This window comes from Bidens hawaiensis, unplaced genomic scaffold, assembly GCF_021521415.1.
Source record: "Bidens hawaiensis isolate Kalapana, Puna unplaced genomic scaffold, B.hawaiensis_p1.1 tig00046373_1, whole genome shotgun sequence".
In the NCBI taxonomy this organism is placed as follows: domain Eukaryota; kingdom Viridiplantae; phylum Streptophyta; class Magnoliopsida; order Asterales; family Asteraceae; genus Bidens; species Bidens hawaiensis.
In genome coordinates, this window is record NW_027505984.1 from 56,376 (window position 1) to 83,405 (window position 27,030).

General features: G+C 35.5%; 2 protein-coding genes and 1 pseudogene across 3 annotated transcripts in view; 2 read left to right on the forward strand and 1 right to left on the reverse strand.

Annotated features, from left to right (window-relative positions):
- Positions 1-11: 11 nt before the first annotated feature.
- LOC143616259 (calcium-transporting ATPase 2, plasma membrane-type-like) lies at positions 12-1,492 on the reverse strand. The gene is made up of 2 exons (XM_077089138.1): positions 1,017-1,492; positions 12-957 (listed from the first exon to the last, which is right to left on the reverse strand). The coding sequence occupies exons 1-2, from the start codon at positions 1,225-1,227 to the stop codon at positions 230-232; spliced, it is 939 nt and encodes a 312-aa protein (XP_076945253.1). The 5' UTR covers positions 1,228-1,492; the 3' UTR covers positions 12-229.
- Positions 1,493-5,840: 4,348 nt separating this feature from the next.
- Positions 5,841-11,075, forward strand: LOC143616263 (mitochondrial outer membrane protein porin 2-like). Its single transcript, XM_077089142.1, has 7 exons — positions 5,841-5,858; positions 6,887-6,917; positions 7,019-7,086; positions 9,919-10,029; positions 10,112-10,198; positions 10,276-10,484; positions 10,574-11,075. Exons 1-7 carry the CDS (start codon positions 5,841-5,843, stop codon positions 10,878-10,880), a joined length of 831 nt encoding a protein of 276 aa, XP_076945257.1. The 3' UTR covers positions 10,881-11,075.
- A 1,761-nt stretch (positions 11,076-12,836) lies between these two features.
- LOC143616264 (glutamate receptor 1.4-like) overlaps positions 12,837-27,030 on the forward strand; it is a 39,019-nt pseudogene continuing 24,825 nt past the window's right edge. Inside the window, exons 1-6 of the transcript XR_013150634.1 lie at positions 12,837-13,125; positions 13,546-14,102; positions 15,954-16,611; positions 17,269-17,563; positions 17,650-18,023; positions 18,118-18,456. The product of XR_013150634.1 is annotated as a glutamate receptor 1.4-like (transcript). The remainder of the gene's footprint in view (positions 13,126-13,545; positions 14,103-15,953; positions 16,612-17,268; positions 17,564-17,649; positions 18,024-18,117; positions 18,457-27,030) is intronic.

The window sequence follows — 27,030 nt, forward strand, 5'->3', positions numbered from 1 at the left end:
ACTCAATATTTCAACAATTAAACATATAACTTGGATCACATTTTGTGCATAGTGTATTCTTGCCATATCTACCAAACTACTTGCACAATAAACACATAACACCTACAATATAAAATTATAAACCAACATAATCATAACATGAGAACTTAAAACACATTATAAGCCCAATAAACAGTCCGCCTTTTCCAATTATATATAGTTGGAACTCCCTTTAATTTCCACCTTCGGTTCAAGTCTCCATTCGTTTTCCCCATTGAGTTCTCATGCCAACTGCTACAACTAACATCTTACATGAACCATCTTGAACCCTAGTTCCACAAAACATGTAAGGATTTTCGGTATTGACTTTTACCGGCTCTCTTTCTCCGGTCAAACTAGATTTATCAATTGAAACCGCAAATCCAGAAACAAAAAGCCCGTCCGCAGGGACTTGATCTCCAATATCAAGATGAATTATATCATCAGGAAGCAGTTCATACATTGATAACTTTTGTATGTTCCCATTTCTAGTAACTTGGATGAATATTTTCTTTTTCCCTTTGTTGCGATGATTGCTCGTCGCGGTTACAAACACTACCAACAAGAGACTAGCCATGATTCCAACCGTTGCCCACCATTCGGTTGTTATGCCAACAGGCAACAAAACAATGGCACATACAACAAGAATCATGATGGTCATATCTTCGAGGGCTTCAGATACAAACGCCTGAAAGCTTTGTTGTTTCATGAACTCATTGGTTCCAAACAGCTGTCTTCTGTGGGTTAACTCTTTGTCCTCCGTATCAAACCCATTAGTGGTGCATGTTTTGAGCTTAGCTGCAAGACCTTCTACCCCACCATGAAGTTTTAGGCTTTCGGGGTTATGACTTTCAACAATGGAGCTTGCATCATTTGCATTGATGCCATAACCACTTGCCTTGAATTCCTTGGGTACCTTGTGGCTGCTGGCTTCTGCACCTGCATGCATCATAATATTCGTAGTGATATTACATGTAATGTATTTATTAAGAACTCACCGTTGAGAAAATGAAATGCCACTTTTGACACCAAGACAGCAACCCTCAACTTCTGATCATGCATAGTTTGATCAGCCTCGTGGCCGTTGTGAGCGTTAGCAGTGACACGAAACCGTCCTTTAGGGTTGTTTACATGACCACACATGTCCCTCCATTTTCGCAACACCTTCGACTTCTCTCCATCAGTGTTCTCATTCAAATAGTTTTCCATTTCTTATAACTTCACAAAAGTAGATAATGTCAGACTATATAAGTTGTTTCTTGTTACTCAAACAAGCATATGTGTGTGTGTGTATACATGATGAGAAAACAAAAGGTAAACACAGAAAAAGAAACCACAGAGAAATAATGAAATGAAGTAGGTGGCAAATTAAAGTTATAAAAGTACAGAGTTTACACGCTTGATTGATAAGTATTTGGCGAGGAAACTTGGAATTACTATGGAAGTGAAAGAGAAAGATGTGATTGTTTTATAAAAGTTGGTGATTACAATTAACTTTTTCAAGCCAAAACCGTAAACGATGAGTTTATAGTGCTGCTGACTGTAGCTTAAAGTATGAAATTCATTATAGTTCAATGTTTTCTTTTATAATATATCAATGCTAGCTTTTGTTGTTTTTTTAAGTGATTTATTAAACGAATAAGCCTTCAATGATGTAACATGATACGCTCTCAAATTTAAAAAATTTTCAACGAACCAATGCATTGACACGTGTTTCTTGACGCGACGAATTTATTCTCATCGATCTTAGTACAACATATCATTCTCCAGCGTTGGATTTTCCATCATCTTTCAAAGCTAGGTTCAACAAGTTCATTCATGACGCAACATGGCCTTGCCACTACGCGGTGCTATACACAAACATAAAAATACCAGGAACCAATCATTTTAATTATTGTTAATTTTAGTAAATATATAAAAACATTATGTCCAATAACAGTAGTTATTAATACCTCGATTTGTGTAACACCCAAAAACTTTATAACTCGATGAAGAATTTTATTGCATAAATAGGTCTGATATTTTTCAAAATCAAACACACGTTAAATTGTGTTAAAAACTTATTAACATTTTAACTTATTCCTTTAAAAGTTACAAAACCTTATAGATCAACAATTAAACACAACGTTGTAGAGTTTAATTCCCTCTATGACTTACTTCATTTGACACTTTGTTATAACAAACATTTTAAAAAATTTCATGGCCCGAGACTTGATCTACCTGACGTTTGTTGTGTTAAATCTGAATGTATATTTAACAACATATTAGCTATTGTTAAGTAAGAGTACATGATTATTATACATGGGTAATACTGTTTAACCTCAAAACAACATTCCACGGAGATATCTCGATAGTCCATACACCTGTGGGCGTAGGATACATAGTTCTTCCCATATTTGCCGTATAGTCAACTATTATAGTATCTTTAAATGTATAGCCCTCGGACCTGATGTATCATATTATAGTATCTTTAAATGTATACCTTGTCGATATAAATTGGCACAAACACCTAGTAAAATCTTACTTTGCTTATTTCTTTAGGTAAAAACATGCAACATATTATGTCCTTATGTTGCTACCGTGTATGAAAAGTTGCATTATTTTGTTAACAATATAAATGAACGTGTGTACGCCAAAATATTTTTATGTAATTGATGATCTTCGAATATTATAATACAAGTTGATGTTGTACTTACGTTACTAAAACGGTTAGCAAACACACGCCTGTTAAAACAAGCACTTAAATTAGACAACTTTTGTCTTAATATCTATGTTCGGTTAATGGTTATGGTTTTGTTAATGGTTATGGCTGTTAAATTGCTCACCCCTAACTTTGAGCGGTGTTGTGTAATACCTATAACCGACTCGTTATAACCTTTAAAACTGATTAAATAAAACCGTCATAACGGATCGGTTATGGTTCTCTATTAACCGACATGTTGGTTATGGTTACGGGTTTGAACTAAAACCGCCCCAAACCGACCCATGCACACCCCTAGCTCAAATACATAGTTGATCTACATATTACAATCCAACCAGAGAAAAAATAAATATATTATCGGCCCACAAACAAGGAATTGCTAGATACTCCGTACGAGGTGACCCAATGACAAAAGGCCACTGGTAGCTAGCCCCCCGTCTAGAGGTGCACAAACCAGTTTCAAACTCTAAACTGGTTCGGTTTGGTCAACAAAAGTCAAAACTGATTTATGATTGGCTTTAATTCGGGTTGAAACCAGTTTCTTGACTGGTTTACGATTGGTTCAGTTCGGGTTATGATCATTTTTGACTGGTTTTAGCTGGTTTCGGTAGAGAAAATTACAAACCGGTTCCGAATTTACGGTTTCAATCGGTTCCAAACCGGTTTCTACATAGTCGATTTTAAACCGGTTCTATTTAGGTTCGATTTTCGGGTCGGTATGGTTAACCTTTTTTATCACCTCTAACTCAGCTATGCAGAGCCATTAAGCGCCTCCATGTTATCTCCAGTTCCGGGAAAAACCCACCTGATCGAAGGTCCACTGGTTGTAAAGCCTGGATCGAACCAGAGATTACAAAGATCCCTATGTTCCTTCATCGAACCACTAATACCGTCCTCAAAATGTTATATATAAGGATTGAACCTGAATTTTTATTAAAAAAATTAAGACTTCTTACTTCTACACCACCTAGGCCTATCAACTAGGCTTAGCAATACACCATTCAGCATACGCTTCGTATGCTCAGTAGACGACACGTATACTGAAATCTTGGATTTGACTTTTTCAAATGTCATACGCTTTGTATGTAATGTTATACGGTTCATATAACTTATATAAACAAAAATACAAATAAACTGAAATGTGTATGAGTCGTATGAAAAACTTTTGTGTAAAATTAATAAACGCCTCATATAGAAAGAATACACTTCATATAATAACATGTGAATCGTCTAAATTGTATACTTGTCGTACTCCCACTTTTGTGTAAAGTAGATAAACGAGTCGTATATGACATTCTACGAGGTGCTGGAGAACATGTGAGCGTTATACGAATCATATGCTATTTATACGATTTGTATGCCTAATTTATGACTATAAAACTAGATCTTAGCTTTAGAAAAAAAGACATAATCTTCCTTTAATAACATCTACCTTCATATATCACTTCTCACTTTCATTTCTATTTGTTACGGGAAACATAATTTTTAATATATTTTATTTTTATAATATTTATAATATATGGTGTTGATAATACATAGTTATACTAAAGATAATATGTTTCATCCACTCACCGTGTTGGCTTTTGATTCGCTTCGCATATGTGAGATCCTATTTAAATTTAACTTTAGTCCCATTTTGAACTTTAGTTAATATTTGATTTTTCAACTGAATTTGTTTAAGATATTTTATAGTACTTGTTCCACAAGCTTTAATAAATTTTTAAGGCTATAATTTTCATTGTGTGTTTTGTGTTACTTAAGTTCGGTTTCAGCTACCAAAAACCGCTACTAACTATTTAGCACAAGTTGACCTAAAAAAGACGAAACTATGAACACCTCTAAGTACTAATCTCACATTGTTGTATAACAAATACATAAAAATATAAATACTAGCATACATCAAACCTAAACATAGGAAAAAAAATTACTACTACATCCATCCAAATTACTAGAATCCACACACACAACAAAAAAAGATAACATTTGTGTGTGGCAACTTCAAAAGATAAACCATAATAAATAAATTGTGCATTTATCATACTAGGCATCATCATAAACCTTGATCCTCGTCACTACCATCATCATCACCAAAACTATCATTATAACCAAAATCAACATCATCACCATCACCTCTATCATCATCATCACCAACACCATCACATAGCATCATCACCAACATCATAAACGCCCGACTTCTCCTGCGGTTGCGACTCCTTTGGTGGAGCCAGTTATCACGTAATGACAAATCATCAGTGGGACCGTTCCTGTCCCGAACTAGCCACTCCATCATCCTATGCATCCTTATCATACGCTGCTCCATATTAATTAATCGCATATCCTGATTCACTGTCCCGGCATTGCCATGCGGCTGCCACTGATCGACATGTGGTCCTCGAACATGTACATAAACATTAGGGATGACAATGTAACAAAGTCTGGAACAATATTATATATTAAATTTAATAACACTTAAAGTAAACCTTAAATAATAACTTGGTTTGGTTTGGTTTGAATCTAAATTTTAACAATTTATGTTTGATCATATACCTGTCCATGTCTCTGCATATGCCCCTGCACAGGCGGCTCCTGACCGGCATGCGGCCCATAAGCCTATACATAAAAAAGGTTATTTTCAATCGTCAGTATTAAAATATAATTAAATAATTCCCCACGATATACCTGACCGCTCCCCAACCTCTGATCCTGAGCCGCCAACAACTTCGCAATTATTATAATCCGCTCCTCCACCTCTAGCAGCTGTCCCAGAAACCACAAAAGTCCTAGCCACAAGGACCACTGCAGACCACCATCGGGAAAAGCCTCGGCAATACGCTATGGAGGGAAAACAGTCATGGAGGACAACCACACCATATTATTTGTATAGCTCAAAGATTCTGCAATATTTGTAATGTATGGCCCGCCACAGATGCTGCCGGTGCTCTTCCTGACTTTATAAGAATTGAAATACATGGCCATGCTATACGCCAGATTGCAGTTACCGGGTCAACAAACAATAAAGATGATATAAATCACGTTTAGTGCACCACTTTTGACCCTTGTAATGAGCACAAACCGTAGACGCACAACGAGGGTCCTGTTTTCTCATTATTGATATAATATTATGGGAATCCATGTTCTGGTTTGTAATATCATTCACCAAAACTTTTTGCTCAGGGTTTAGCCTCTTTGCAAATTCATGGCCTTCTATATATATAGCAGCCGGATGATTATGTGTACCACACACAACTTTTAGTTTCCAACCATCTTCCTCTTTGTGGCATCTGCAATCAACTGAAACAGGCAGTTGATTGTCTTGGTACCACCGAGTCTGACAGTTGCCTTCCCCTTATATCAACCACTAGATCACGTCTAAGAAACACGTTGTTCTTTTCACCAACAACATTTGTCTTAGACCTTTGGGTCACTATCACGTAGCCATTGTCAAGTCCGGAGTTGTGTGCCCATTGCGTCAACTCATCGAAACACATAAACACTCGAAATAAGATTCGTTTTTGTTAATGACAGGATAACATAATACAAACATGAAGAGAAAACGTATACCTCTTCGATTGCGAAAAAATGACCAGATTCCACAAAAACGGTGGCGGAAGATTCATCGACTCCACAACATTCCCTTCAAAATCATATATTTCATCAACGAAATTTATCGTTGTGGTTTGAAAATTAGATTTTCATACTATGACCAGATCCAGATTCCACATTTTGTTTATTCCATACGCTTATTTCATCAAAATCGACTCCACAATATATATTTCATACTTGTTGTTTATACTTATATGAAAATCTAACTAGTATATGAAACATATTGTTTTTTATATAAAGATTTATTTATGGCCACACGAGTAGTATGACCTGTCATATGCTTCGTATTGCAGATAGTAAAAAAAACACAATGTGATTAATTTTTCAAATATTTTTTTAAAAACCTAGTATTCTTCTTACACAGACATGCTATGATTAAAGAGACATGCTTTGATTAAAGTTTCAAAGATTTTTTTAAAACTTATTATTCTTCTTACATAGTTCACATGGTCAGAGAGATTGACTAATCAATTGCTCACACACGATTCCAAATAATAATAACCTCTTTCATTCCACACATCCATCCATCCATCGATCGAAAACTCTCCTTCAACACCAACAAAGTATGAATACCGGACCGGGAAGAAAGCCAAAGGTATTTCAATTCCATTGAAGATCCATTTCTGTTATATGCGTATTGAATTTGCCCTAATTTGTTTGACTTAATTATTAATTTATGTTTATGTTTGTGTTTAGATCTGTTAACGAGGGATTACATAACGGATCAGAAGTTTTCTGTCTCCACCGTCAGTGCCACCGGCGTTGTAAGTTTTCTAACCCTAGATACTCCCATTCGTTTGAATCATTCATTGATTGATTATGAATAATTGACCGGACCGGATCTATTGTTATTATTATACTCATATATAAAAATCAATGAATGACTTCATTTAATATCATTTTGCTGTGATAGATTACCAGTGCTAGTAAGTCTCTAATATATGATTAACATTGCTTGTATTGTATTAGATACTTGTAGAGAAAAGACTGTGACTGTTTATGGGATGTAGACACGAATATTTAGGTAGGCAGTGATTATATGTAGTTAGTTATCACACAATTGTTAACACAAAATTACCAATATATACCTTTTAGTGACACTTGTAGTGACACACTATTTAATGAATGTGACCATATATATATGTTAGACACAAATTATATAGTAAAATGTGACTATATATAGTTTATAATCACTCAAATCTAACCTTTTAGTGACATTTTTAAAATGTGATAAAAAATGAATTATAATCACATGAATTTGATTGCATTTCACATTTAGTGACATTTGAGAAATAAGTGTAATAACGGATAATATATAAATGAAACGAAACAAAAATATGATTAAAATAAAATGAAATTCTTCTACATATATATAAATTTTTAAACGGGAGTAATTGCAAATATGCATCATAATCTAAATCTAACTAGTTGAATTAATTAAGCCGGCTTAGCTGCTGCATTAGTACTACTCCTGGTGAACTTCGATTTAAGATTAGTCAACTGGTCCGATGGTGAAACGATGACAGAAAAGGTAAGAAGAAAGAAAGGGATGAGAAATAGAAGGTAGAACGAGACACATGATGAGAAAGCGGTAGAGGGGGAGGGCATAGAGAGATGGTGGTGGTGGTGGTCGACTGGTGCTGGTGGTGGTTGACTGGTGGAGGGGTGGTGGTGGTTGGATGTGGTGAGTTGAGAGGGAAGTCTGGTAGAGAAAGAAAGAGGTTGGGTTGGATTATACAAATATAATAATATATTTATAAAATGTTTTAATTGATTTTGTTTTTAATTATGTAAATGTTTTATTAAATAAGTGGGTAAAAATACTAATTTGCCCTCATGTGCATTGCACATGATCTGAGTTAACGGGAAAAACTAACTGGGTTAGGGCTAAAGGACAAACAATGTAGCATTTTGAAACGTAAAGTACAAAACAAGTTACTTTTAAAGATAAAGGACAATGACTGAAATTTGTTACAAACATAAAGGACAAACATAAACTTTTTGAGTCTTGCGCTGTCGCGAATGGAACTAACTGGAGATGGGAGTCGGCCGGAAGGAAATGGACACCCTTTAAAAGTTTTAGCTACCCTTCATTACAAATTGGTGGGGCGGGGGTTCATTAAGAAAGAACTAAAATTAGTTTTGTTAGGTATGAATAAAAAACATTTCATATACCCTTTATTTTTTTTTGTCTTTCAGGCGGGGTTTACTAGGAAAGAGGAAACAAACATCAAACAAACATGTGAATGCCGTATGCAATTTAGCTTTATAAAGAAAGATATCAACAACAGTTACTTTTTTTTTTAATTTATTTAAATAGAATTGAGTCAAGATTAATCTGAGACAAAAGAAGGAATTGGAAAAGAATTATATTATCAAATGTTTCTATTTAATTGTAGTTGGTCATTTACGTTACAGGATCACCTCATCAGAAACTGAACTCTTTGATTTTCGTTATCAAAATATAAAAGAGTTTTTGTTTGGTGTTCGTTTCTTGTTTACTTTCAACCAAAACAAAAAATATAGTTTTCTCTTAGTAAAACCTCTTGAATGATAAAATCCGAAGGGAATGTTATACGTTCTTATTGTATAATTCTTTCTTAGTGAAATCTCCCCATTCTCCAATTCGAAATGGTGTATAAAAAGTCGCCAAGTAAAAATTTCAAAGAATGTCCCTTCTTTTGCTTTTTGTCCGACTCTATATCCTTGTAAGCTCCACTGTGACAACAATGGAGGACCACCCAAAAGGTCAGCTTGTAAAACTTTCAAAAAGTCTCTTCATTCATTTCCTTGACGATTCATTCTTTGGTATGCTCTACTCGCGATGGATCTTCAAGCTTCGCTCTTTTCCACCCCTAAGGCCCTAACAAAAGAAATCGCTATCTCCTCCTCTCAAGGAGCAAACATAAATTTTCACTTCGCATTCCAATTTATTTCTTGTTCCTGATAGTCTAGGTTTACTTTCTGTAAACTGGTTTGCTCCCTGAGAAATCCGTAGAGCAACTATGCAACTCCCATGTAGGCAATGCTTGAAAATTCTTGTTTTTAAGTTATAGTCATATGCTTATATTTCAGTTTAGTTTACTTATTTTGCACTTTGGTTTTTGGTTTCTAAAGGCAATGATACTATGCCACAGTTTTATGATTGATATTTGATATACACCGTGCACAATTGATTATCGTAATTAATGGTGCGTCAATAGAGGAAAATGCCTACATTTTGTAAAATGTGAAGGCACTCGGTGCCTTGTATACGAATACATGGATCCAACTCACCCACCCTTTATAGTGTTAGTTTTTTTGTTTGTTTGTATTATTTTCTGTTGTAGTAGTTTAGGAGTTTCTATTCACTTTAGGTAAGTGTGTGTTAGTGGGTACTTTGTTAATTTTGTTTTTCAGAAACAACCAGTTAATAATGTGGACTCTAAATTTGACCGATGTGAATCTGACTAATGTGATGTGAGGAGAGTGAAGATTTTTGTTTGCCATGTCTTACTTTACGTGACGTGTGCATTTGATGGGACTCGCATAAGATTAAAGGATACAAAATCGATTATATGAATGACATCTAATTTTTATATATTTTTTTATTGCAGGCATTAACCTCAACTGCAACCAAAAAGGGCGGTTTTTCAACCGGAGATGTGGGAGCAGTGTACAAATACAACAATATATTGTTCGATGTCAAAGTTGACACCGAATCTAAGGTTTGATTGTTAGTCACCACCTTAATTTACACAAAACACACATATATAACCTTTTCTTCATAATATCACCCTCGTTTTGCAGATTGCTACAACATTGACTTTCACAGAGCTTGTCCCCTCAACAAAGACTATTGCATCATTTAAACTGCCTGATTTCAATTCAGGAAAGGTACAGTACATATCCTTAAACCCCCTAATTTAGTATGAGAGTTCGACAATAACTCTAACTTTGGTGTACTTCTGCAGCTTGATATTCAGTACTTTCATAGCCATGCTAGTTTGACATCAGCAGTTACTTTGACCCAAACCCCAGCCTTTGACTTCTCAGCTACAATCGGTACTCCCACATTTGTAATTGGTGCAGAAGCCGGTTATGAACCATCTTCTGGAAGATTAACCAAATACATAGCTGGCATAAGTGTTAACAAACCTGACTCGAGTGCTTCCATAATCTTGTAAGCAGTTTCACTCCATCATAATATCAGATTATCACTAATGTTCACATTAAACCGTTAATCGATATTATTTTGATTTTTAATATCAGGGGCGATAAAGGGGACACAATAAAGGCATCATATATACATCATCTGGATGAATCAAAGAGAACCGCTGCTGTAGGTGAGATTACTAGAAGATTCTCACTAAACGAGAACACCTTCACAGTTGGCGGGTCGTATGCTGTTGATGGTTTGACCGTGGTCAAAGCTAAGCTTAACAACCATGGAAAGCTGGGTGCAGTGCTGCAGCATGAGATTATTCCCAAATCGCTCGTGACAGTGTCTAGCGAGTTGGAGACCAATGCTTTGGACAAAACACCCAAGTTTGGTTTGGCACTTGCACTCAAACCTTGATCAGGAAATGGTGAGTTTGTCTTTTAAAAGTCAAATGGAATTGTGATTTTTCAACTCCTGGACCACAGGAACATTCGATTAATAAGCCGCTGTTGCATTATTTGTTTTTGGTTCCCTTGCTTTCATTTGCCATTTTGAGGATGGTTTACATTTTTGTCTTGACATAAATAGTGTTGTGATTTTTGGTTGTCTATATATGGACCAATCAGCCTATTACATAATCAGTCACCAATATTATGGAAAATGGCCAGCCTGTTGTGTTGTGTCTACCATCAATCAACCATTTCATCTCCTTATCAAGGAGAAACGTGGTGATTACAAACTTTTAATAATTTGTTTCAGTGTTGACCATGGATGCATCCATCTTCTAGTATGATATTCCACAATACTTGAACTACACTTGACAACATCTTTACAGTTTATATAACCAAACATATGGAAAACAAATGAAATTATATTCAATAGTATGCAATTTTAACGCTTGAAGAAACGGTTGTAAATCATGATCACTAATATTCTAGAACTCTTGAAGAGATTGTATACAAACCACTTTTATCAGAGAGGTGATGATTGCTTGACTGCTTGTTATAGTCACAAGTCATAACAGTAGCCCGGTCAGCAACAACAACCCGTCTGCAAGGGCAGCCTATATAACACTAAACATACAATCATATTTAGCAAGAATAGAAACATTTTTCTTTAATAACGTTTCCTCGTTAGGTTTTAAGAAAGTTAAAAATACAGCTCCGTTTAATTTTTTTCAACATTACAGTAGAAATCCTACCCAAAACTGAGTGTATATAATATAAAATAGTAGCTCCAAGATGATGGAAAGTTTTTATTTTTGTTTTATAATCATGTTTTTTTATCAATGAAAAGTTTTAAATATTATTTGTATTAACAAATTAGAAGAAGTTGTTGAATGGTGAGTGAGGGATAGAACATGGTTTGAAAGATCGGGTGGAAAATGGAGTGGTGATGTGACGTAGAGGTGACGGATGAATATGGGGGGTGAGCAAATTGCGGTTCGGTTAACACTATTAACCATAACCATAAGCCATAACCGATAGCCTCGATTAAGTGTTAGGCTTAACCATAACCGAATCTGATTCTTGTTTGTGGTTAATCGATTATAGTTTTGGTTAATGGCCCGTTATAGGTCGGCTTCAGTTAATAACCAAACATCCTGGGCTCAATTTGTCCAAAAATCTAAACAAACCCGATTAAACTTTGGCCAGAGGTTTGTATAAAAAATACCCATATACGTTCACATGTTATATTTTCTTATGGTGGCTAGTGGTGTCAGTGGCAACGGCGATGGTGGGGATAACTATGGGTTGGTGTGTGAGGTGGAGCTGGTGGATGGTAATGGTAAAGCGGCGGCGGTGGATTGGCAACAACGGTGTTGGTATTGGTGGTGTAGTGGCGGCGTCGATGGTGCCAGCAACAATAAGCATGTGATAGACAAACCGTGGTCACATGAACCCATTTGGGTCCTTTTAAGTTAACAAGTTTTATAATAGTTACCCGTTTAACCCGTTAACTGGTTTATTTACGATGACCCAAATAAACTCATATAATTAATTTTTATCCAAATCAAGCTATGATTTGAATAACGGGATATAAGTGAAAGAATGAAAGTAGGTGTTATAAAGAGATTTTAACTTTCTTTGCTTTGACTTTGGAAGCTTTGACTTTTATCATATCTATCGAATATTTGAAGGGGACAATAAGGTTATGGATCAACCACATTAAAACTTATTTATATGAGTTAAGATAATTCATGATTCAGATTATAAGTTGGATTAGGTCTAAATTGACCTCTTAAATTTTTTAGTTAACCAATCAAAATCACTTGACTTTTACAAAATAAGTTCTAGCTAGCCAATCCTATAATTTAAACTGACAAGTAGCTTATTTAAAATACCTAGTAGCTTAATTAATTATCTTTTTTTTTGGGTATATATGTACCTCCTCTATCAGAAGTTGAAACAAACACCCATGTCTCCCAACAAAACCAGTTTTTGGATTTTGCTATATCTCTGCACTTTAAGTCATGGTTTACATGCACATTTAGTAGATGTTGGGATTGTTCTTGACATGGAAGCATGGGTCGGGAGATCCATTTATAGTTGCGTTACGATGGCTCTTTCAGACTTCTATGCTGGTAATGATAGTTACAGAAGCAAGATAGTTGTCCACGCGAGGGATTCTAAAGGAGATCCACTACAAGCCATGTCACACGGTAAAATCTGGTATCATTACTATATGTAGCAAGTTATATTTCAATATAGACTCACTTATATACGCAAGTTCTAAAAGAATAGTTTTTAAAGTAGAACAAGCATGTTTAGAACATGGAAAATGAGCCAAACAGTCATCTCAGACAAGTCAAAATATTAAGTTGGGTTCATATGAAATAGGCCAATTTCACTTTGGTTCCGATCCCATAATCGATTTCTACGGTTTGGTAAAATTTTGAGGTAATTTTTTAAGTTAAGTTACACTTGAAACCTGTTAGATTTTTCTTCGGTTTTCATAACTTATAAGGTTTCTCAAAGTTAGTAAATAGATATGATATAACTAATGTTACTATTTCATGCATGTACCATCACCCTTTTATAATTATTTTATTTAACTACGTTTTGTTTACCTGTTTTTGCAGTTCTTGATCTTGTGAATACGGTAAAGGTGAGCGCAATCATAGGTCCAGAAACGTACGTTGGCTCAAAACTATTGACGTCAATTCCTGATAACACCAAGGTGCCTATATTTACTTTTGCTGCTAAATCCTCATCGCAACATCCTTACATTTTTCATATCAAAGAAGACGAATTCGCTATGTCACAAGGCATCGCTGCCCTTGTGGAACTATATAAATGGAGGGACGTTATCTTTGTTTATGAGGACACTGATCATGGGCCACAGACACAGATCTTAGAGCATCTGTTCGTATCGTTTCAACACAAAAACATACGAATTGCTTACAGAAGTGCGATTCGGCATCTGCGACAAATGATCAAGTCACCGAAGAATTGCGTAAGCTTATGAGTATCCAAACAACCGTAATTATTGTACACACGTCACCTTTGTTAGCATCCAGCATTTTCCTAAATGCAAAGATGCAAGGAATGATGAGTAAAGAGTATGCATGGATCTTAACACATAAAACCATGGAGACAATGCATTCAACAGAATTCCAAGTTATTGAGTCACTACAAGGTATAGAATAATGAAAACCGCGTAACATATTATATATTATTGATGAACTATTTATAAAAATACAATTTAAATAAATAAATATTATAAAGAAAACCTTATCAAGGTATTGGATTATTTCAGAAATTTTTTTACAGAGAGAAGTGCGAGAAGTGAAGGTGTAACTCCATTAATTCCTAATTTCACTCCCTTTTTTATTGTGTAGGTGCGTATGTACGTGTGTAGGTACGTATTTTTGTATATGTGTATGTATGTTTGTATGTGTGTAGGTGTGTAGGTTTGAATGTGGCTCGGTACGTTTGTATGTGTGTAGGTAGGTTTGAATGTGTGTAGGTACGCATGTATATGTGTGTAGGTAGGTTTGAATGTGTGTAGCTAAGACATAAATATAACCAACCTACATACATGTATGTAACATCATACAAAAAGAAAATGAAATAAGGATTAATGGAGTTACACCTTCACTTCTCGTTATAATATCACTTCTCGCAAGATTCATCCCCACCTTATCAAATCATATCTTTTAAATACTGTAATTATATAACAATAAACACGAGGGGTGACTAACGCCCTCAAATTATTAGAGATATAATTCTAATAACAGAATGCTACATTCTTTTGTTGGGAGAGAATTCCGAGATACCAAGCTAATGCCCGGTAAAATAAAAAAACAAAATACCTGATTTAATTATTTTGTTGTTAATCAGTTATAAAGTAACTAGGGAATGTTAGTTAGATATAGATTAGCAAATGGATCAAAGAATGTTAATAAATGTAAATTATGTAATGTTTCACATTCAACTATGGTGGGCAATACATCTGGTCCATCTTGTAGAGTCACAGAAACAATTAAATGGGTGTTTGACTGATCTTCTAATTTGCTTATTTGCTTTTTGAAAATCAAAAGCAAATTTGAAAAGCTTTAATTTGAAGCTTTTGAAGCTTTAAAATGCATGTTTAACAAACATTTTTTGCTTTTCAAAAATCAAATAAGCAATTTTTAAACTCAGCCAAACACCCCCTAATTAGTGTGAATTTATGATGGCTCAAGCATAATCTATACTATATAATAGAGTAGATAAAAGTTTTCTCATTCCAGATGTCATTCTCTTATACATTTTTATTTTTCTTCCCGCCTCTTTCTCCTATTAATTATACATACTTTTTAAAGTTCTTTCTATATATTTTTTTCTTTAATGATTTCTCTAATTGTTTTTACAAAACGTAATTTATATTTTTGAACATGTTAGGTTTATTTATAAAACATTTTTATAAACTGAACATTGTCATTATTTAAGGGGTTCATTGTTAAAAACACGTGGATCTTTAATTGAATCCAACCCGCCTTCTTTTCACATGTAACCGTAATATCTTTCTTTCTATCCAAATTTTGTCGATCAAAACCTTATCGATTCTCCTTTACTGTACATTCTTCAACTAAACGAGCATTTTCTTCTACTGATGGTTGGTTCGTATCGATTCTACCGTTTATGTTCTCATAATACTATTTTACTTAGTTGCTACCATATTTTTAGTGTATTATCTAATTTTGTATCGAAAGAAGTATTTAAAGATTTATGATTTATATTAAAGTTTGTGAATAGTATTATAATTTAACTTTCTACTTAATGTATTATTCAACTTTATTTATCAAAAGTTATCACTTTTAAAATTTAAGTTGTCAAACTCGTGTAAAACAAGGGTACATAACCTAGTGCAAAATAAATTATAATTAAAAAGAAAAATATATTTGGAGGCCTTATTTAGGTGGTGGCCCAAAGCAATTGCTTGGGTCAACTCCCGCTTGGGCCGGCCCCGAATAAAACTTAGCTAATATATTCTCTCTGATACAAGGGGCACTTGTTTTTCGGCCTTATGTTCCATTGTCGAGTAAGTTGCATGACTTGACAAAAAGATGGCACAATGAGTTCTCGAGAGAGCTACCTATGTTTGCTATATGGGCGTACGACACAGCGTGGGCCCTTGCGGAGGCTGCAGAGAATGTTGAAATCCCGCAGATTCTATGCTTTTAAATGAGATCTTGAAAGTCGAATTCAAGGGTGCTAGTGGTGAGTTTCGACTTAGTGGAAATAAACTGGTTTCGAATGGATTCGAGATTATAAACGCAATCGACCATGGAGAAAGGAAAGTGGGATATTGGACGGTATCAAATGGAATTAGACGAGCTCCATTACCACTCGGTGATATTGTGCTACGTTCTAGTAGCATTGAAGAGGTTGTTTGGCCTGGAGGGTCTACTACAATTCCAAGAGGTTGGATTTCACGAATGGGTGTTGGGAAAACGTTAAGGATTGGCGTCCGAATAGGTCTAAGTTTCAAGTACTTTGTAGATGCATATTATGATGCAAAGAAAAATAAGACAACTGCTACCGGGTTCTCTGTTGATGTTTTCAACACTTGTATTCAAGCATTACCATATGAAGTGTCTTACGAATTTGTCCCATTTGCAAGTGGAAGCTACGACGATCTAATAAATAAAGTTTATAATCAGGTAAGGAAAGGACCATATGTTCAACTTCACGTTGAAGGAGCATTTTTGTTTGGGAAAATCGAAAATGACCATAATGTTCATTTGACCGGTCAAAGTTACCATTTTTTCCATTAAAATATGGTCTCCTAAAATGTTCACCTCAAATTTAGTAGACCTGCCTAGATAATAATCAACTAATAACTAATCATTATCTAACTAGATTTTCAACCAACCAGGTCATGCCACATTTCTACTCGAGTTGCCAATTTTTTTTCAAAAAACCAGTCGAACCGCTTAGATTTTTGCCGGCAATATTCTCGGCAGCCTGCCATGTTTCAGTCCAACTGTAAGGGATGCCCCCGATGATCTGGCGGGATTTCATTTTTTATTTAAAAAAAAGTCACCGCATGGAGTTGCTACCGATTTTATAATCCAGGCAGCTCAACTGGTTTTTTACAAAAAAAACATGGCGACTCGACTAGTTATTGACATGTGACGTGACCTGGTTGGTTGACAATATAGTTGGTTAATGATTATTATCTAGGTGGGTCTACTGGATATGAAATGGTCATTAATTTGGGGGGGGGGGGGGGGTAGATTTCGATGGACAAAATAATTACTTTGACCGGTCAAATAGACAAATTGGTCATTTTCACATTTTGTTTTTGTGGTTAACAGGAACTCGATGGTGTTCTTGGAGATTCAACAATCATGGCTAGTAGATCGCATTATGTGGACTTCACAGCAACTTACACTGATGTTGGCATAGGAACACTTATAAGAATAAAAGAAAAAGACTTTTGGGGATTCTTGAAGCGATTCGATGTGGATTTATGGCTAACTTATGTTGTTTTCGGCATCCTAGCCATCTTACCTGTATGGGCTATTTTAGCTTTGAATCCAGAACCCGCACCACCACAGCAAGTTGGGACGATAGCGGTTCTCGTCTTACTGAGCATCTTTTTCACTCAGAGTAGTCATCACATCTGAGATCTTTTTTACTTACAAAATAAGATAAAATCAAGATCTCATTATTCGTTTTTTTGGTTGGTTTTGTAGGAGAGAAGTTGTTAAGGAAACTCTCAACACTCGTTATAGTTGTTTGGTTTGTAATGGTGTTTCTCTTGTTCAAGCAAAGTTATTCGGCAACACAGGCTTCATTTTCGCCTGTTAAACAAGTTGAACTAGCAACAAAGAAAGGAATTATCGGATTCCATAGTGGTTCTCTTTTCAAGGATTTAAAACTTATAGACAATATGCAAAACCCATATCATTCATACAAGGATTATGCTGATGCATTATCAAGAGGTGGAAAGCATGGTGGTGCAGATGCCATTGTTGATGAAGTTCCTTATATCAAGATGTTTCTTAGGAGGTACCCACATGACTATTACATGGTGTTATCTAAACCTATTACTTCTGGTTTTGGCTTTGTAAGTACCCTTTATCACATGCACTTTTGTACATGTTGTTTTATAAGAATATCTCATTCACTTATCATCTCTTGTACGTACGTACATCGTTCAGATATTTGCAAAAGGTTCACCTTTGGTAATAGATATGTCGAGGGAGATTGCGAAAATAAGAGAAGATGGGACTCTAATGAACCTGGAGAAGAAGTGGTTCGGGACAGACTTGTCTTTATCATTGCCCACAATGTCCGAAACTCCCATCATTGTTAGATTTTGGGGTCTACTTATCGTTACCGGGATCTCTTTGGCTTTAGCCCTTATAGTATTGGCACTTTACTTGGTTCACGCAAGGTTGGAGCTCGGAACTATTATTTCATTCCTAGCAGGACAACATTTAGTAGCCACAATTACAAATGCATGGATAAATATTGCATACCTAACAAGACAGAATTTAGTACGTAGGGTTCAAAATCTCCTGTATGCTCGTATGATGACCGTGTATAACCTGTTTTTGAACTTACAACGACAACTACAGCAACAACAGCAACAACGCCAACAGCAACAGCAGCAGCAACGACAACAGCAACGACGACAACAACAACAACCACCACCACCACCACAACAACAACAACAACCACCACCACCATCACCACCACAACAACAACAACAACCACCACCACCACCACAATAACAACGATAACAACAACATCAATACCAACAACAACAACAACAACAAAGCTATTGGTTGGGCATTTAAACTTATAAACATTTGTAAACTTTATGCTTTATTGTATGATTTGAAGAATAGTGTACTTCTATTGTCACACCCCGACCAAGGGCGGCGGAACATGCCGGGGTGCAACGTGATTGGACAAATACACAAGAAACTATTAAAGTGACAATATTTAATCAACTCATTAATTTCATTCAATCACCAAAGTAACACATATTGTTCATACATCAAAACATAAGAAATAGATATTGTTCATTCTTCTAATAACCTAGCGGTATCAAAATAGAATGACGTCTTCAAACTCCAACTCAAGTAATAATCAAACCTGTAACATGCATAAAATAACATTTGTCAACACGTATGTTGGTGAGCAATTTCATAGTTTTGAGTATATATAATATGAGTGAAATCCACAAACGTATATGAGACTATAAATAAAAGCATCAATCATGGTATATAAAACATATGTAAATGAGGATCCTTTCTAATCGGTAAGAATACCGACATACTTGGATAATGAGGCCCTATTCTACTAGCACAAGGCTAAGTAGTTAGGGGAGCATATGATCATACTTAATGAGGCTCAACAACAACATAAAAATAAACACTCGCGCACGTAAAGCATATGAGACATATAACACACAATAGAGCAAGTATTCTAGCATCATATACCCTAAAGTTTGTGGTTTTAGAAATGAGTATAATATAAATCATTTTTGTTTGAATAAGTATGCATGTTACCCCCAAAAGATAAAAGTGAAAACGGGGGATGAAATGTACTCACGTTAACTAAGTAAATTGAAAGATTGATTCGTGAATAATCGGAGATCGGGTTTAACAAGCAAGACCTAGATTAAACGGGTCTTAAGTTAGTAGGTAGTCTTGGAAGGGCTTAAAAAAAATATGACAAGTAAAGTAAATAAATGAAGTTTATGGTTTAAAAATGTAAATATTTGGGAAATTAAAGACATGTTCTAAAAAGTAAGTTTACTCAAAACCGTGTCTTGGTATTTCATTCATAATTATTACTCAACCTATATTAAGTAACTTATGTGGGTTATAATGCACTAATGCAATACCCTTTGGGTATATGAACACCAAAACAAGGTTTTAATTGAGTGTTCGGATTTGTTAACTTGGGTCTAGATAATTAACTAAACTCAAGTTAACTTTCCAAAATGTTTTGAGATAACTCAATAAAATCCAAAGACTTAACCAATTATATAGTTCAATTATGAAGAACCTTAACGTCCGTTAAGTGTGTATTTGGTATCACCGGTCCAAGCTTGTTACAAGATCAAGTTTGATACCGACACACCAAGTAAGTTGATAAAATACTTAAAATTAGTTTAAAATACATTCTTGAAGAAAAGATGAGTTTCGATGGCCAAAAACACACTTGTGTGTCTTAGGCAAGTGAACTCGGTTTAGTTCGGTTTTGGTTCGGTCCTTGACTCGGAATGATACCGAGGGTGGTTGCCACATACCCAAATACCATACAACTATCAAAATGGTTTTAGAAGTTACAAGGTTCAAATCTTTCATAAACATGTTTATTTAACTACTTTAAACAAAACTAGTAAACAAAACTATTTAAAACAAAAGCTAGTAAACAAGAGTTCGGTCTTGGTTCGGTCTTGATTCGGGTCTAATCTCAGGATGAAACCGAGACTAGTGACTTCATACCCAACACCATGGAACTCTTTAAACATGAATTAAAACTAAACTACTTACAATATAAACAAAAGCATTAAAGGGAAATAGTATAAACAAGACTAGTAAACAAGAGTTTGGTCTTGGTTCGGTCTTGATTCGGGTCTAATCTCGGGATAAAACCGAGACTAGTGATTTCATAACCAATACCATGAAACTCTTTAAACATGAATTAAAAGCTAAACTACTTACAATATGAACAAGACTAGGAAAGCATTAAAGGAAAATAGTATAGACAAGAAATACAAAGAGTTCTCCATGTAGCCTTGCCTTGTAGCATATCACCTCCCGAAGAAGATGAAAGCCGAAGGAAACAAGGGGTGCATATTATATATATGTTGTGCCACAAGATATGAATTAATAAGTAACAAACAAGAATTAAATAAGGTTATTACTTGATTATTAAGAACCTTAGAGGTTAGAAATATGAACTTTATTTGGGAGAGAAAGAAGATGAATGAGCAAAGAATAATGAAGAGGATGGGGTTGTTTATATAGGGAAGGAGTCAAACTTGTTTTCCTTGTTTTATATCAATACTTGCATGTGTTTTTTTTTAAAAAGGTTTAAATAATACAATCCAGTAACAAATCCAAAAGGTAAGAGATGATTATGAAACATAAAAATCCAACATTTTATATTAGTGAAAGATTTAGTTTACAAACAAGGGGTGCCTATGGCGAAGTTGTTACAACTTCGCCTATGGCGAAGTTGCTCTAACTTCGTACTTCCACAATGCTGAACAGAATTGTATAGCGACGGTCACATAACATGCACCAACAGACTCCCCTTTGACCGTTGCTCTCAATTCTAACAAACACAAAAGATCATCTGTTACAAAATATGCACCAACAGAACTCCCTCTTAACTGATGATCTTCTGTTTGCTCTTCAACCAGCCGTGTCTGAAATTGTCGTGTAGCTTTACAAATCTACCAATCACCCAGCGTCTTCCATATCAGATCTCCCCTTCAGTGTAAGCTTCTCCGACTATATAGATTGAGGTCTTTAAAATGCATGCATCCCCGTGCCTAATTAATCATCTCAACCAATCACGTGAGTCCTTCTGACTTCACCAACACGTGAAGTTCTTCTAACTTCACCAACACGTCGGCATACGATAAGGTTTAATCTTCAACTACTCAACATCAAGTGATCAATTTCATCACAAAACCACCTTGACAGAATCTAACACACATGACCATTAATTAATCCGAAGCATCTTCAATCACCAGGGATAACGATCAAGAACATAAACACTTTAATTCCCGATTAAATCCAACTTGTTCCAGAATTTTCACTTTAATAAATAAGCATCACGTTTCAGGATCCAATTCTCGAACGCCTTGAAAATAACATAAATAATATGCTCTGACCGCAATCCAGTAATGACGAAAACCTTCAGTTCAATTTGACTTTCTTCAGTTGGTCAACCTCGAACAACAACTATTTCATTGCCCACAAACACCCAAATATGTGTCAATATCCAGTTTCAATCAATATCCCATTCACAACCTCAACTCCAAATCCAGAGTTGACACGTATTTGTTCACACGTAAGACCAAGAGATAACAAGTTTCACTCGTTGACGGAACAACGTCTTCGGTCTCACAATAATCGTGTACACCTGGCCATACAGACGAAAACTCCAAACACTTTTTTTTTTTTTTTATCTTCGCCTGAAGTTAACTTCGCCTAAAAGTCAACTTTGCCCCTCCTTAACTTCGCCTGATCATAACTTCGCCTGACAGATAACTTCGCTTGTCCATAACTTCACCTGGCAGATAACTTCGCCTGTGATAAGCGAACTTGTGAGGTAGGCGAAGTTGTGAATAACTTCGCTTACCTTATATCTTCGCCTAAACCCTAAAATTTAAGCGACAACTTCGCCTGAACCCCATAACTTCGCCTGCGGCGCTGATCGGCCAGAAACGCATCAGAAACGTGCCAGAAACACCAAAACGCAGATCTCGAACCATAGCATAAGAGCCTAAGGCTCTGATACCACTTGTAGGTCCCCCCGGGACGTCGCCGATCGATACGAGATCCGCACGATGTCTAGGAGTGCGGAATCCTCCTAGACTCGTTTATGGTGTAGAAGACGAAGAACACGATTACATACAAACACATACACGAACAAACACACGAATGGGATAAACACATCTGCAGATCTTTTATATAATAACCGAAACACTTACATACCAAACATGAAAACAAATGACGGCCGACCCGAGGTGAGCTCTACCTCGGGTCGTCCCACACGACTCTCTCTCTCGGTTTCTCTCTAGACAAATAAACTGAACACAAAACTCTAACTTTTTCTGGATATCTAACCCTAAACACGACACACATATATATATATAAACTTCGCGGGCTTGGGCCTGTAGGCGAAGTTGTTACAACTTCGCCTATGGCGAAGTTGCTCTAACTTCGTACTTCCACAACGCTGAACAGAATTGCATAGCGACGGTCACAAAACATGCACCAACAGTTTTGATACAAATACAAATACAAAAAGATCGAAAATGACGAATGTTACATCTATAACCAATTTGAATGACTTTTTCTGGAAATCTTCCAAATTTTATGACAATAAATCGATATTTGGCCACAAAGGTGTTACATGCTGAAATAAGTGAAGGAGTCAAATGTAAATTTTGATTAGTATATGGTTTGTGAACAAGCTAGTTGTACATATACACCAAGTCATTATTAGTGTATAAACTAAACAATTTATATTAAGTTTATGGGTCTTATTGTAATTAGTATGGTCAACATATGTAATATAAGCACCCGTTTAGGATTTAGTGGGCGAGAATCGTGGGGCGACTGGGACGATTTTGGGGGGAACACCGCCCCCGGGCGATATTGGGGCGAAATGGGGCGGGGGCGGGTGAGTTTTTTCACCAGAAGGAGGAAAAGAATATTATTATTTTAATAATATGAATGTTGGCCATGGTAAAAAAAATAAAAAAAAATGTTTAAAACAATATATATATAAAAATACACATTCTTCTCAATTTCATATATAATTATTCTTCAAACCATAGTCACAGGAAACGCTAGGTTAGCCACGATCCGCGATCCAGATTGCCTGTACCGGATCGCGGTACAAGATCGAACCGATCGCTCATGGTACACGATCCGGATCGGCAAAATTGATCGTACCCAATTGTTGAAGAAATTGTACTATGGGCGTCAAATTCGCGTTCCCGATTCACGAATTCAGTGTTTCGGATCGTGCAAAAACACGTACCAGAATCCCAACATCCAATTTCACACATTTTTTGAACAAATTAATTGCAATAATCTCTGCATATTTATCAATTGAATGTAAACAGAGACCCAACAGGTTACGCGTTATGTAAATCGACAAAAATCTTTGACAAACTGCCATAATTTTGTCGATAGAGGAGGGTGTGCAGATAGATGAGAGGCGGCAGATGTGAAGAAAGGGGATTAGGTTTAAAATTAGGTCACATTTCTTCATATATTTATATTTTCAAATTACACTTTTTAACCCTTATAGTTAGAGTTTTAATTAAAGTTTACCACTAACTTTGAAAACATACGCTATTACCGGTTAAACTATGAATAAAGCTTCTTTAAAGTTAAATTATATGTTAACTTATGTTAGAAACTTATAATAATTATTTGAAAAAATCTATATAAATTGTTTTACATATATATGATGTACCAGATTATATAGTACAATGTACCGCGTACCGAAATGGCGTTCCGAATGAACCTAACCCCCTCGTACCTAATTTTTGAAATGCACGAACCGCGTACCAGTTCCCGTACCGTGTACCAGACCGTACCGCGATCCATGTGACTATGCTTCAAACAATCTAGCAAAATGAATCCTAGAAACAACCCAAACCAACCGAACCACCCATTCCCTCATTTCGAAACCTATGCCGTGGAACTCACCGCTACCATGAGAGAAATCATCAAACAACACGAAAAGATTGCCGTGGAACTCACCTATACCATGAGAGAAACCAACAAGCAACAAGAAAAGATTTCCGCTATGTTGAAATTGTGGGAAATAAGTAAAGAATACAAATCCCTCAAAGAGGCAGGGTTATACGAAGAGGCCGCATTATTGCAACGCGACGAATTGAAAAAATGCGCGAAGATTATGGATATTCGTTTTTTTTACTTATGCATTTTTTTTTATTTTTAGTTATGTATTTTTTTTAGTTTTGTTTTTTTGTATTTCTTTTTAATTTTAAACATTTTTATTTAATTATTTAATTTACTTGGTTTTAATATGTTTAGTTTAATTATTAAAAGAAAATAATAAAAAAAAGATACTGTTGGTCAGTTTTTAGCCCACACCATTACACCCCAATAACAAATTTTCACCCCTTGCTGACTGGAAGTCACATGTCACAATTCACCCTAATTTGTAGCCCTCCACTACACGTACCCTTTAGATGTTATAAATAAGGAACAATGTCAATACAATTGTATTTGCATATTCAGCGTTGGTATTCAAGAATTCACATTTGCATATCATTATCTTGATCTTGAGATTATTCAATTGCCAATTGCTCTTTGACTACCAACAGTCATTGAATAGAATTAGTAGCGAATGCTTTTGAAAGCTATCTTCTTCTTCTATGTGATTTATGCACATGTCTACGCGGTCCCCTAACCAATAATGGTGGGTACACACATACACCTAGTTGATTTTGAGTCCCTTAAATATGCAAGGTTCTATTGGTCCTTTGTAAATCTAAATACACCTGGATGCCCATGTAAAGGAAGAACGGATGCACTTTGCGAGAAAACACAGCATGACGTAAGACATTATTACCCCTAACACACAGGTTCTCCATCGTTTTCCCTTCCCTGGCCCCATAAAGCTAGGTGTAGTGGAGGGGCTACAAAATGGGGCGAATTGCGCCATGTGACGCCCAGTCAGCAAAATACGGGTTTTTGTTTTAGGGGTGTAATGGTGTTGTAGCCATATATATATATATATATATATGGTAGGGTTAATGTAAAAAACAATATTTTTGTGAGAAGAATAAGAAGTTTCCTAGGAATGGTAAAAACCAACAAATTTTTTACATTTGGCATTACAAATGATGGTGAAAGAACAATTCTAGGAAACTATGTCGGTTAAAATGATGAAAGAGTAATTCTAGGTAACTATGTCGGTTATTGGTAATTTTAAATCTCAACCATTGATTAACATGATCCAATGACTATGGTTTATTCCTAGTCTTCATATGAAACTACTTATTTTTAGGATAACCCTCCCCTATATATATAGGTGAGATCTAGAGAGAACTCCTCTAAATGAGAGAACTAGAGAACTCAATTAAATTTCACTAAAAGTCTAAAAATAAAGGGAAAGTAAAGAGATAAACGTTGTAGATATTTTTAAAGGGGAGAGGGCAAAATTGGAATTAAACAGATTTAACCCATCGTTTCCATCTACCTACTCAACCTTCGTGCATAATCAAACCCTCCCTGTCACTCTGTTGTTGATAACCTTGGGTTTATGTAAATTGGATAATCGATCATCTAATCAATCAAGAAATTAAGCAGAAAATTGAAGAACATTTTCAGATCAAGGTTCACAATCATTCAATTAACGCATAATCAGTGTTGATTAGGTCTATTACATTCATATAGTATGATACCCTGTTTTTTTTGTTTGAACGAAGATCAACATAGTGTTGATTGACGATAATTTTTATATTGATTACTAGTGAAAGTTAGGAATGATTTGCGTATGTAGTATCGGGAATTGATATCAATTTAGAGGTCTTACATGATTAGTCTAATATTACATATATGTAGTACATAAGCAATGTATTTTACTGCATATTTTTATATATATTGCACATATGTAGTATTGAATGTAGTAATGTTAATGTAACCATATATGTTTAATTATAATGTATACAAGTTTCTTTACCCGCGCGTTGCGGCGAGTGGTTGGTGTTGGTTGTTGACCTCCTAGTCATGCTTTATCATAGTTGGCTATATGTTGTATGTGCCAAACTCAATTAAAACTGTGTATTTGGGTCCATTGAGGTAATGCCATAATAAACATGATAAGGTCATGCCTAGATGCAGTATCTGATTATACCAAAAATATGTTTCACCTGCTAGTTCCTGTTGATGACATTTTATTTGTGTTCGCTGGTACCCAGATGACCTCTTCGATTGCTTATATTTTCTTGCCTAGTGTTTCGGTCTGTTGAAAATTTGAAACTTGTTTTAGATGTAGCTAATGTTATATTGTTAATTTACTTATTTACACCAAACTGGATGTTGAGTTTGTGCCTGGTAAATGGTGGGGTTTTTTCTAATTTTTTTTCATGGCTGTTGCTTTAAAATCTGGGGTGTCCGTGGATAGTGTTGTTGCCTCTGCAACTGTGCCGTCGTGTTTCATGGTGACATTCAATGGGCATATAACATAGCCAGTAGCCACCATCAAGTCTTTGCAGGTGATGTTCAGCATTGCTGACATGGCCTTGTTGAAGAGGACTGCTTTTGCGTTAGTGTATCATAAAATGAATAAAATGAAAACTCTGCTTTATGATAAAAAAAAAAGCAATG